The following is a 12473-nucleotide window of genomic DNA, read 5'->3' as shown; positions in this document are numbered from 1 at the left end:
GTCAATATGACTGGCCACATGCTGTAAGGATTATTCATGTTGCCGAATGGATTGAAACCATCAGTAGCCAACCCTAGTCGAATGTTTCTGGGTTCACGTGCAAAATCCGGATATCTTTTGTCAATTTCTTTCCAAGCTCGACCATCTACCGGATGACGCATCTTACCCTCTTCATTGCACCGCCCAGTAGCATGCCAAGTCATATCCTTTGCAGTGTATCTGGAACTGTACAAACGTTTTAGTCTTGGAGTTATTGGAAAATAACGCAAAACTTTATTAGGAACTTTTTTCCCCGTTGTGCGTTCATCTTTCCATCTACTCTCTTTACATATTGGACAGTTTTCCAAATCCTGGTATTCTTTATAAAACAAACAACAATCATTCTTACAAGCATGTATCGCTTGATACCCTAAACCGATCTTTCTCATCCACTTCTTAGTTTCATAAAATGATTTCGGAATCGTGTTATTTGGGGGATGTGATTGTATGAGTAATTCTAACAGTTGGTCGAATGAAGTATTCGTCCATTTGTTCAAGACCTTAATGTGTGTTAACTTGGCTAAAAACTCTAATGAGGACAACTTGCTACCGGGATATAGCTCGGTTTGGGTGGAGTCAATTAAATCCTCAAGAACAGTTGCGGTCGTGTCATTCATAGTCTCATCGTCATTCGGACCTTCCTCCTCAAAATTAGGAACTTCCTCCAATTGAATATCGTGCAAGAAATTTCTTAGAGGGTCCGTTGTGTTGTGTACTTCGGGTGGTTGTGGTAGTTCACCGTGATGCCGCCATATAGTATAAGAGGGTTCAAACCCATATCTAGTTATATGGGCTTTTATATGTTTAGGTTTAAGAAAAAACGTATTACCACAATGTTTACATGGGCAACTACACTTACCGTGTGAATCCAAATTGTTGTTACACCTCTCAATAAATGCATTAAGACCTTTAATAAAGTCAGGATTAAATGTATGTCGTATAGTAGTCCACCTCTTATCAATCGTCATAGATATTCCCTAATTAAATCAAGTTTAAAACAGCAAAAAACTTTAAAATTAAAAACACTTAATATATGTATAATCAAAGTCGGGTGGTCCAACTATGGAAGGCAACCTAACCCACTCTCTGAATGTTTTGTCTCAACTATGGATGCGCACAACTAATTTAATAGTTAGCAAAAATTCGGCAGCATTTCCCCTAAACTCCCCAAATATGTCGTATTAAACGCATATTTTAGGAGTAAAGGGAAAATGTGTACCAAAATTTTTGTAACTAGTAAATAAGTTATACGCATCCACATCCTAAAAGAGACAAAACACACAGAAAGCGGTCCCAAAAAGGGGACCTTCCAAAGTTAATTTCTAATAAATTAACCTTGGATGGGTATTCTATAGGATTGATTAATTTCGAACCTAAGGTACAACTATTCCGAAATTAACCACTAAACCTAACAATGTTCATAAAACAATAAGCATAAACATAAACATAAACATAAACATAAACAATAACATTTACACTTATACTTATACTTGTACAAACTAAACATACAACTTTCATCATCAAACCCATCAATTTACTAACTAAATAAATACTTAATTTTCTAATTAAAAAAATACATAACTAAACATAATCAACATGAATACTTAATTTTCTAATTAAAAAATTACATAACTAAACATAATCAACATGCATAACTAAACATAACTTAATTTTCAGTTTATATTAATTAAAAAAATATTAATTTTCAACCTATATAACAAACATAATCAACATACATAAGTAAAATTCGGATTTAATTAATAGCAATAACTCAAAGCATGTTTTTCTTGAGCATAAACATAATCACACTCAACAATCTTGTAACACCCTAGGCAAATCTCACATCGCCCACAGACATGAGTGATCATGGGATTATAAGGTAATACTCACGCTTAAATGACACAACGCGTTTTGGGACCACAGGCAGAGCAGATGTGTTAGTACGCTGTAGTTAAGCGTGCTCGAGCGAGAGCACTACCAGGATGGGTGACCTCCTGGGAAAGTACTTCTCGTGTGTGGTCGCCAAGAAAAAGCCGTGCGCCTGCGGGCAAAGCGGACAATATTGTGGTCATGTTAAGCTGGGGTATTACAGAATGGTATCAGAGCCACTCATGTGCCGTTGGGGGTGGTGGGGCAAACCTCATCGAGGACGATGAGTCCCTGAGGGGGGGTGAATGTAACACCCTAGGCAAATCCCACATCGCCCACAGACATGAGTGATCATGGGATTATAAGGTAATACTCACGCTTAAATGACACAACGCTTTTTGAGACCACAGGCAGAGCAGATGTGTTAGTACGATGTAGTTAAGCGTGCTCGGGCGAGAGCACTACCAGGATGGGTGACCTCCTGGGAAAGTACTTCTCGTGTGTGGTCGCCAAGAAAAAGCCGTGCGCCTGCGGGCAAAGCGGACAATATTGTGGTCATGTTAAGCTGAGGTATTACACTTGTAACAACCCAACATTGTTTTACCAAAAATACGCCTTAAAAAAAAAATTTGTATGGCAGTGTATCTGGACGGCGTCCCATAATCTGGACGGCGTCCAGAGATGAAGACCAGGACGGCGTCCCATGATTTTAGACGGCTTCCAAATGAACTAAAGTGGACTGATCAGTTTTTATTTACACGCGAGTGGAAAACTCGCTTCCCGACACTTTTAAACGTAACCAATTTCACAATATGTCATATTAAGTAAAACTAAGATATTTCCACCATAAAAACAAGTTTTACAACACCGGGCCCACAATGACCCGTTTTACAAATAATGTAGCTTTTTCGACCCATTTATTTCTTTAGACGGATTAGGACTCCACAACCCAACCCGATACCAAGAGCATAATCCCGGGGTCTACCAAAACCCCCATCCGCGTCCAATTATCCGAAAGCTACCCCATCAAGCCCAACCGCTCCTGCACGTCTAGTCTAACAACTAGCTAGCATCATTAACACAATACCTGTAAAAAGGTAAACAACGAGAGGGGTAAGCTAAAAGCTTAGTGAATGCAATAATTATACACATACATATATAATATACCTACTTGCAATCACTTACACAAATACCGCAAACATGCTAGCAAACACAATTAGCTTATCATCACAAATACAAGCTATAACCTCCAATAATCATGCTAGCATAACACAAGCATATATAACATGAACAAAGTAATATGCTTACACTACAACACAATAACCATGGTTAACCAATAGTACAAGGGAACGGCGCTCGCGAAAACGCCATCGGTGTTCACAACATCCGTTAGGGCACTTAACACCTCGCACCACTAACCCCTAGGGTGGCACCTTAACACCTCGGCACTTCACCCCGAGTGGCATCTTAACACCTCGATGCTTCACTCATTATTTTACGGAGTGGTGTCTTAACACCTCGACACTACACTACTAGGTGGCATCTTAACACCTCGATACTACACCCGAGTGGCATCTTAACACCTCGATGCTACACTCTTCACGTGAAACGTGTTGTCTTAACACCTCGACACTACACATTTCACGCTACAACAAATAGATACATTATATACCTACACATATAATTATTCCACTCACCTTATCACGTCGGTGGTGATTTAGCACTTCTGTATGCTTCGAGCAAGGTACCTAATACATAAGTACACATTCAATACACAACTTGTGGAATTAACCACAATACTCACTCACACCCAAAACCGCCCATAAAATGGCCAAGACTCATCTTTAATTACTAAAACTAGTGATGTAAGTCTACTAACACCAATTAGCACAAACTTAGGGTGTTTCATACCCATTTCACCCAATTAGGTCAACCTTAACTCATTTGACCCATTTCAACACTTATACATACCATTTTAACCAAACATGACCCATTTACAATTCTTCCATCATTTACAAGTGTATTAATGACTAATCAACACAATTTAACACTTACAACTTCAATTCACATGGCCAAACCCTAGATCATAGCTATTAGGGTTTGCCTTATCTCAACATAACCCAAATTCACCCATTTTACCCCCAAATGGGTCTTACAAGTTCCAACACTCCTAAAATCACTAATACTAGTGATTATACCCCACTTACAAACCTTAAACATGTTTAAATCATTAACCAACCCAAAACCCGTAAAATATCAAAATAGTGGGTTTCCATAAACCCTCTTCATCATCTAAAAGGGTTTTACAAATAACAAGCTCAAACTCTAAATATACACAAGAATCTTAACAATGAAATTCAGAGTTGAGACTTACCAATACTACCAAAATGTAGCCGTGAATGAAAGGAACAACTTTAACTCTCGAGCTTTGACCCGAAACGCTCATCTTCTTCACCAAACCAAGCTTTCTCACTCTAAATTAACCCTCTCTCTCTAAAATAAGATGAGAGTGTTTTGTGTGGGTGAGAATGAGCTCCAAATGGAGTTCTAGATCATTTTTGATGATCCCAAATCGACCCCAAGTGAAAAGACCCAAATACCCCTTTTAATTTGAGTAAAATAGAGCTGCTGGCCCGTCAGGCCTTCTGGACGGCGTCCGAAAAGCTTGAACGACGTCCTAACCTTCATTGTTGGACGGCGTCCCAAAGTCTGGACGGAGTCCCAATGAACTGAGTCTGAAACTGAACTTGTTTTGGTCGTAACTTTCAAACCGTAACTCCGTTTTCGACGAATCAAATATCGTTGGAAACGTAATGAGATTTACTATCCAATGGTAAGGTTTTAGAACATCAACTCCAAATTTATTTGGGATCCAAATATACACTTACATGCCTCGTATTTCGAATGTCGTTCGAAATAACTCGTAACTGAAAACGGGTGTTACAACTCTCCCCCACTTAAATTGGATCACGTCCTCGTGATCCGCACCTATAATAGAAGTTAAGCAGTTCTCCCTCGAACATCTCCGCTTCCAATACGGAGTCACATAAGTAGTACTTGCATTCGCACTCTCGCTTCGTGCACTAATGCATCATAATACAACAATATTGGGTAATCAACCCACGAGTCGAAACAACCATAACCGTTGCTCCTATGCCGAGTATCCAAACTCATACCATACACTTCACAATCGTCCTAAGAGTAGAACAATTTACCGACAAACATCGTTGTCATGCCTCACGATCTTACGAAACACATCCAAGCCCGACATCCATAACATCTTCTACAAATCCGAAGATCTAACCATACGCTAATAATCACTAGCATGCACTACCGCAACAAACGATAACTCATACACTCAACGTCCAGAGTTTCCATATAGGAAAATACGAAAATTACTACATATACCTTCAAGTTCTCTCGGATACAACTCGCCACAAGCTACGTCCGTAACCATATCACTCAAAAAGTCAATCCGCGCACGACCAATCCGTCACTGAATTAATCCAGGACAACAATAATACACCATGTGCTGAGCAAAACATCAACACTCGACGAGGGTTCCTCCTCTAAACCCTACGACACAACCACACCAGACGGATTCCTAGTACTAGCATGGAGACAAATCATATACTAGAATCCCGTCAAGGCGAATTATCATCACAAAATTCCGCAATTCGCCACACGATCTACAAAAATATTCACCACGCCGGGTGGACCTTCCTACCTAGACCGTCCGTTAAAGATGGTCTCGACATTTCAATGCAACTAACAGTCGCATTACTAGGGAACACACTCTAGCAAACAAACAACATCCGCATGTCTCGATGTGAGACAATCAGAATCGACACTCTCCGCCTTACATTCGTCCATAAAGTGGAATAATCCACTGAAAATCTCCACGATTGCGTTTCCCGACAGGGAAAATACGATATTCGCCACGATATCGAACTTGTTCTCATTCAATTATACTGTCCGGGTTTCACGACAACCCAGATTTTTCACTACGGGAGCACCCGCAACGACAACTTCATTCTCTCACTCAGGGATCTCAAACTTCACATTTGGTCTCATGCCGCACATTGGTACTACACGACCACCTTACATAGGAAGTCTTACACTTCCTTCGATCCCATCATCACAATCTTCACGCATAACATTCTCGAGTTGTAACTCACAACCGTAATGAACGATCTCGAGTCGACATCAACAACTCGTCACTCTTCCTCGTTAGGAACTCCGAATACCTATTAAGGCTTAGCACGGTATACTTCGACACTTCGCTATATATAATACCACCGGAGCTTCCTCGGGCGGCAGTAAATGTGAAGACCCGTCCTAATCCATCCGGACGAAGTCCACATCGATTATAAACGATTCACAACAGTTAATTACATCGCGAGGTACTTGACCTCTATATGATACATTTTACAAACATTGCATTCGTTTTTAAAAGACAAACTTTCATTACATCTAAAGTTGACGACATGCATACCATTTCATAATATATCATACTATAATTGACTTAATAATAATCTTGATAAACTCAACGAATCGAATGCAACGTCTTTTGAAATATGTCATGAATGTCTCCAAGTAATATCTCTAAAATGAGCAAATGCACAGCGGAAGATTTCTTTCATACCTGAGAATAAACATGCTTTAAAGTGTCAACCAAAAGGTTGGTGAGTTCATTAGTTTAATATAAATAATCATTTCTGTCATTTTAATAGACCACAAGATTTCATGTTTTCATTTCTCATAAATATACGTCCCATGCATATAGACAAAAAATATCATTCATATGGATTGAACACCTGGTAACCGACATTCACAAATGCATATAAGAATATCCCCATCATTCCGGGATCCTCCTTCGGACATGATATAAATTTCGAAGTACTAAAGCATCCGGTACTTTGGATGGGGCTCGTTGGGCCCGATAGATCTATCTTTAAAGTTCGCGTCAATTAGGGTGTCTGTTCCCTAATTCTTAGATTACCAGACTTAATAAAAAGGGGCATATTCGGTTTAATAATCCAGCCATAGAATGTAGTTTTAAGTACTTGTGTCTATTTCGTAAAACAGTTATAAAAGCAGCGCATGTATTCTCAGTCCCAAAATATATATTGCGAAAGCATTTAAAAATTGATTAATGAAACTCACCATACTGTATTTTGTAGCAAAAATACATATGACATCATTTAACAAGTGTAGGGTTGACCTCAGATTCACGAACCTATATCATTTATGTATATATTAACACGCATAATTGTAGTCGAACAATTTATATATTATATCTCAAATTATATATCTTGTATACTTAGTTTGCATATTCATTTAAAATAATAAATATTTAGATAGTTTTATATATAACTACGTGATTAATAAAATGTTGAAAATCAATAATTTATTATATGTAAATATTTATATATTTCGTGTTAATACGTTTATTCTATAATTTTTATGTAATACTAATATATTATGTAGCAATTATATTTTTGTATCTAATATTTCTTAGATAATAATAATAATAATAATAATAATAATAATAATAATAATAATAATAATAATAATTATTATTATTATTATTATTATTATTATTATTATTATTATAATAATAATAATAATAAAAATGATAAAAATGAAGTGTATACCCTATAAAGAGTCATTCTAAAAAGAATTGCCCAAGACCGGGCTCGAACTCAAGATCTCTCGGTTATATCAAACACGCCTAACCACTCGTCCGTCCCTTACATTTCTGATTTATTCCCCAACAATAATAAGTATAACCCGTAATTATCTGTGGCTCCCCTTCTTCATTTAAATCGGCCCAACAGGTAGTCCTCGGCCCAACAAGATGACCACAACCCAAACATAAAAGATACCCGGCCCAAGTTGTAGTAAGTAATCCGTCCCAGATTTGATTTATTTAACCCGACCCAATTCAATACCGAAAACAGAAAGGAAGGGAAACAAATATAACTGAGGTAATCTCAACCTTTATTAAATTGCAAGTGGGGCTTGTTAGACTTCGCAGTTGTCGGCCACAATAACAGAAAAGGGAAATCGTCGGTGGTGATTATGATTTATACAGACAAACAAAATTTTGTAGCAGCCATATCCTCTTCTTTTCTTCATCTTCTATTTCTCACATGTGGGTGTGAGTATAGGTATCCTATTTTAATTTGAAGCAGGAGTGAAATTCTTAATAGCCGTAATAATTGAATTATGTTAAGTGGTGATTTGTTTTGGGTTTAGTTTGAATGAAGGTGTGGTTCTAGTGACGGCTGGAGCAAAACAGGTGGTATAGCAACTGCAATTGTGCAGTTTCTTCTTCTATTTAATTCGAGCAGGTTAACAGAAGTAACAACACAGAGAATTCGATGTCCTGAAAATTTTTGGGAATGAGAGAGATGAGAGAGAGTAGGGTATAGTCTTGAAGGTGGCGGTTTATGACTGTTTTGGTGATGATCCAAGGTGGGTTTCGATTGGTCTGTAAAAAAAATATAACAGCCTCCCTTGCACAACCCTAGTAGCGATGGTGATTTGGTTTCCTTTTATTTTGTATTTGCAACAGACATGGATCGAGCTGTATCTGGTGATGGTTTAAATTTCCGAATGAAACAAGAAATAGGGAAATAAATCATTGGATGAAAGTGGTATGAAAAATTTTAGAGTCGAAGGTGTAGATATAATGATTAATCCAGGAGCAAGGAATTGAAGAAAGAAAGATGAGTGCTTCGTTTGGAGTGGGCGAGAACTTGGAGTTGCCGGTAATATCTAGATGGGGTGACCGAGGGTGGTGGATTTGTGAAGTCATGTTTGTGTGGATTAAGGAGTAAAAAGTGCTTTGCAAGTGAAGGTGGTGTGTGGTGGATCCAGGTTCACAAAAAAAATCGAAAGTGGTGGTGTTTGATTTCAAGGTTGAAGGTGATGTTAAAGAGGTGATTGTCGATTGGTAGTGAATGATGGTGGTGAGCATGTTTGATCATGAATCTTAATCATCTCTATGTGATTTGCTTGAATGTAAGTAATATAATTGTATGTATATGTATCTTAATACTTCTCGATTGTAATGAACGATAGCATTATGTAGATGGAAATTAGTAATTGAAATAGTAATCCATGTTGTCTGTATTGAGGATTGATTTGGATGTGTAACAACCTTGAGACAGGAAGTACAAGATTCTCAATCAGGAATTAAATTGAAATAAAAAGAAATTAAAAACAGATTCTTCAATCCAACTAATTTGTACTGAGTTTTGTATTGTTTTGAAAAGCTGATACTGACTTATAAATGATTAGAGGTAAAGTCAAGATGTAATTACAGTTTGATGGGGATAGCAATTGAATTTTTGATCTGCATCTGATTCTATATACCTTAGCTTAATTTTTAGTAATTAATTTTTTTTAATATTTATAATACAGTTAAATAATTATTAATAATAATAGAGCTAATAATAAGGATATTAATTAATAATATCAAAATAATACTAATAATAATACTAATCATACTTATAACTAAAATCATAATTATAACAATAATAATATTAGTAAAATACAATATAAATAATTGTTCTTATAATATTACTTATAAAATTAATGATAATGAATAAATAATATTAATAACAAGGATGATGATAACTATTAATAACAATGTAAACAATGAAATTTTAATAATAATAATAATAACTAATGATATTTAAATTATAACTAAGTTATACTTTTAATTATTCTTACAATAATATTTGTACTTATAGATTATAATTACTCTTATTAATAAATGTAAATAAAATAATAATATTCTTTAATAATAGTAGTACAAATATAATAGTGATAGTAATAATACCATTACTAATGATAATAATAATAATTATTATTATGAAATATATATAACAATAATATTGTTATTAACCATAATACTAGTTACACAAATGTTATTAATAATGACAATGATACTTGTAATAATAATAATAATATATTACTTTATATATATCAATTTTTCATATTTGTATGTTAGATTAATAATAATTTTGATACAAATAATGAAATTACTATAACATTTATTTCTAACTTGTATTTACATTTAATATGTCATTATTACCATTTATTAATTTTATCGTATTTACTAATTTTCTATTTTATATAAAATATTTAATATATATATATATATATATATATATCCACACCTATTCGTTCGTGAATCGTCGAGCATGGTCAAAGGGTAATTGATTACATGAATATAGTTTCAAAATTTTCGAGAATCAATATTACAGACTTTGCTTATCTTGTTGGAATCATATAAAGATTAAAGTTTAAATTTGGTCGGAAATTCCCGGGTCATCACAGTACCTACCCGTTAAAGAAATTTCGTCCCGAAATTTGATCGAGGTCGTCATGGCTAATGAATAAAATGTTTTCATGACGAATACGAGTTGATAAATAGAGTTTTATCATTATTGAGGAATGAAGATAAAACGATTCGATTATTCGAAGAGTACGAATGAAGCTATCACCAAAGAGTGAAATGAGAAAGATAAGTTTCATCATAACTTTTTGACTAGTCATGGTCGAATTTAGAAAATAAGGTGCGTCTTAACTTTTGACGTAGAGGGTTGAATTCCGGAATTCAAGGGATTAAAGAAAATCTTCGAAATCTAAAAGATTTGATTCTTCGGTGATTAAAGTAATTAAGATCTCTTTAATTAAATACGATCATCTGCCTGGATTGATCTGCCGGATATTTCCATTATAAATTTACCTTTTCCGTTTCATTAGTTTTCACCACTTCTACACTCAGTTCCCAAATTCAAAATGCTTAATCCAGTTCTGATCCTTGTCCTTATCCTGGCTATCGTAACAATCATTCTCCTTTTCTAACTCCCACTAAAAGAATCTATTTATTTCTACTATGCTCTAGGGATTATTGTATTTATAATCCTTCCGTGTCTTTATATTGCTATACGCACTGATATCCACGGTTTGTAATTTCGGTGTTGTCATTTGGCTTTATATTTTCCCTTATATCTCGGAGTTCTTTGCCTTTTTATTTTCTTCTCGACATCTAGTAAAACAAGTAACAGTCCAGAATTCGTAAGTATAGAGTTTCGAATGTACTTAATGTTCTAAATAGGAAATAGCGTAATAGCACTATTTGATTTGTCAATTTACCAGAATATTCGGGAAAGATAGACCTATCAGGAAGATATGTTCTCGATATGTCTGGAGATTAGGTAGAATATAAGAGTCGTGTAACATGGTACATGATGATGGTACTGTAAATCATCACATTCCATTAGAAACTCAGCATGACTTACTGTAATATAATCACGTTGATCAAGTGTCATTATATTATACTAAATCATGCTTCAGTTTTCAACACTACTTTAAAAACATTCATACTTCAAACTCGAAGGTTTCAAAATTTAGAAACTAAAATAGTTTCTTTTATTATGTAACACAGGAAGCATGAAGAGGTATATTATTTCGGACAAAAATATTTATGAAAATATCCTCAGAAATATCGAAGATATTGATGATGATATTTTTGGAATTTCTAAGTTCGAAGGTTGATGAAGAAAAATTTTCCGCAAGATTTTAACATGACTTCGGAACAAGATATTCTCTAAAGATTTCAACGGATCCAGAATTACCTAGATTCTTTGAATATAGGGTATGGTCCTTGTATTTGTCCTTGGTCTCCTTCGTGGTTAGCTCAATATGTTTTCTAGTTCTAACTTTTCTGAGCTTTTCTAACATACTATTCCTTATCATCAAACTTCCGATGATTAATGTCGTTTACGGTTGTCTATCGTTTCTGCTGCTTCATTCAGTTTTTTTTTTTTTTTTTTTCAAAGATCAATGTAGGCTGGATGCTTTTTAGAGTTTTCAGAATGGAAGATCATAATTCTAAGAGGTAAATGTTATATGTATACATATAACTGTTGATGTAGACGTGCTGCGAGATTTCAAAATACTGATTATTGATTCGCGGTAACTGGTACGGCAATTATTGTTACAAAACGCGGATAAGTATATGATAGAGTTTTAATGAACGAATATAATAGTTCTTCGGAGTGACTTAAGTTAATGAGTAATGAAGTTTCTGGTAAATTTACTGCTAATGTGATGGAATATAAAAAGGTTCCCTGACAACGATGATGAAAGGCAAACTTATATATCAAGGCTATAATAAGGCTAATCCGTATGAAAGTCGAAGTTGACTTGCGGGAGCTGTGACAAAATTTGCTAATTTGAAAAGAGATTGCAAAGTTATTTTGGGTAATAATAACACTAAAAGAATTAACATAGCTATGTGTTAAACGTTTACTCAATTTCTGAGAGTTCTCAGGTGCATAACTATATGTATCAATCTTTTCTTCCGTAGATGAAGTGCGGTTGGTTCATCCTCTCGATTGAGGTGTTTTCAAGAATCATGAAAAGTTCGAACGTATATTAGAATCGTCAAGATACAAATGAGGTTTAGGATGAAATCAAGTGGCAAACTTGAAGTATTGTTTAGTTTCATATGTTATAATCAATATTTTAATTCATTTTAATTG

General features: G+C 35.1%; 1 protein-coding gene across 1 annotated transcript in view; it reads right to left on the bottom strand.

Annotated features, from left to right (window-relative positions):
- Positions 1-1007, bottom strand: part of LOC139863655 (uncharacterized) — a 1215-nt gene extending 208 nt beyond the window's left edge. Inside the window, exon 1 of the mRNA XM_071852266.1 lies at positions 1-1007. This exon is cut by the window's left edge and continues 208 nt beyond it. Within this exon, the coding sequence (XP_071708367.1) occupies positions 1-1007 (1007 nt within the window).
- Between the last annotated feature and the right edge of the window lie 11466 nt (positions 1008-12473).

Source organism: Rutidosis leptorrhynchoides, chromosome 8 (assembly GCF_046630445.1).
Source record: "Rutidosis leptorrhynchoides isolate AG116_Rl617_1_P2 chromosome 8, CSIRO_AGI_Rlap_v1, whole genome shotgun sequence".
NCBI classification, from domain to species: Eukaryota; Viridiplantae; Streptophyta; class Magnoliopsida; order Asterales; family Asteraceae; genus Rutidosis; species Rutidosis leptorrhynchoides.
The sequence above is the reverse complement of the archived record's forward strand: the minus strand, read 5'-3'. Positions and strand labels throughout refer to the sequence as shown.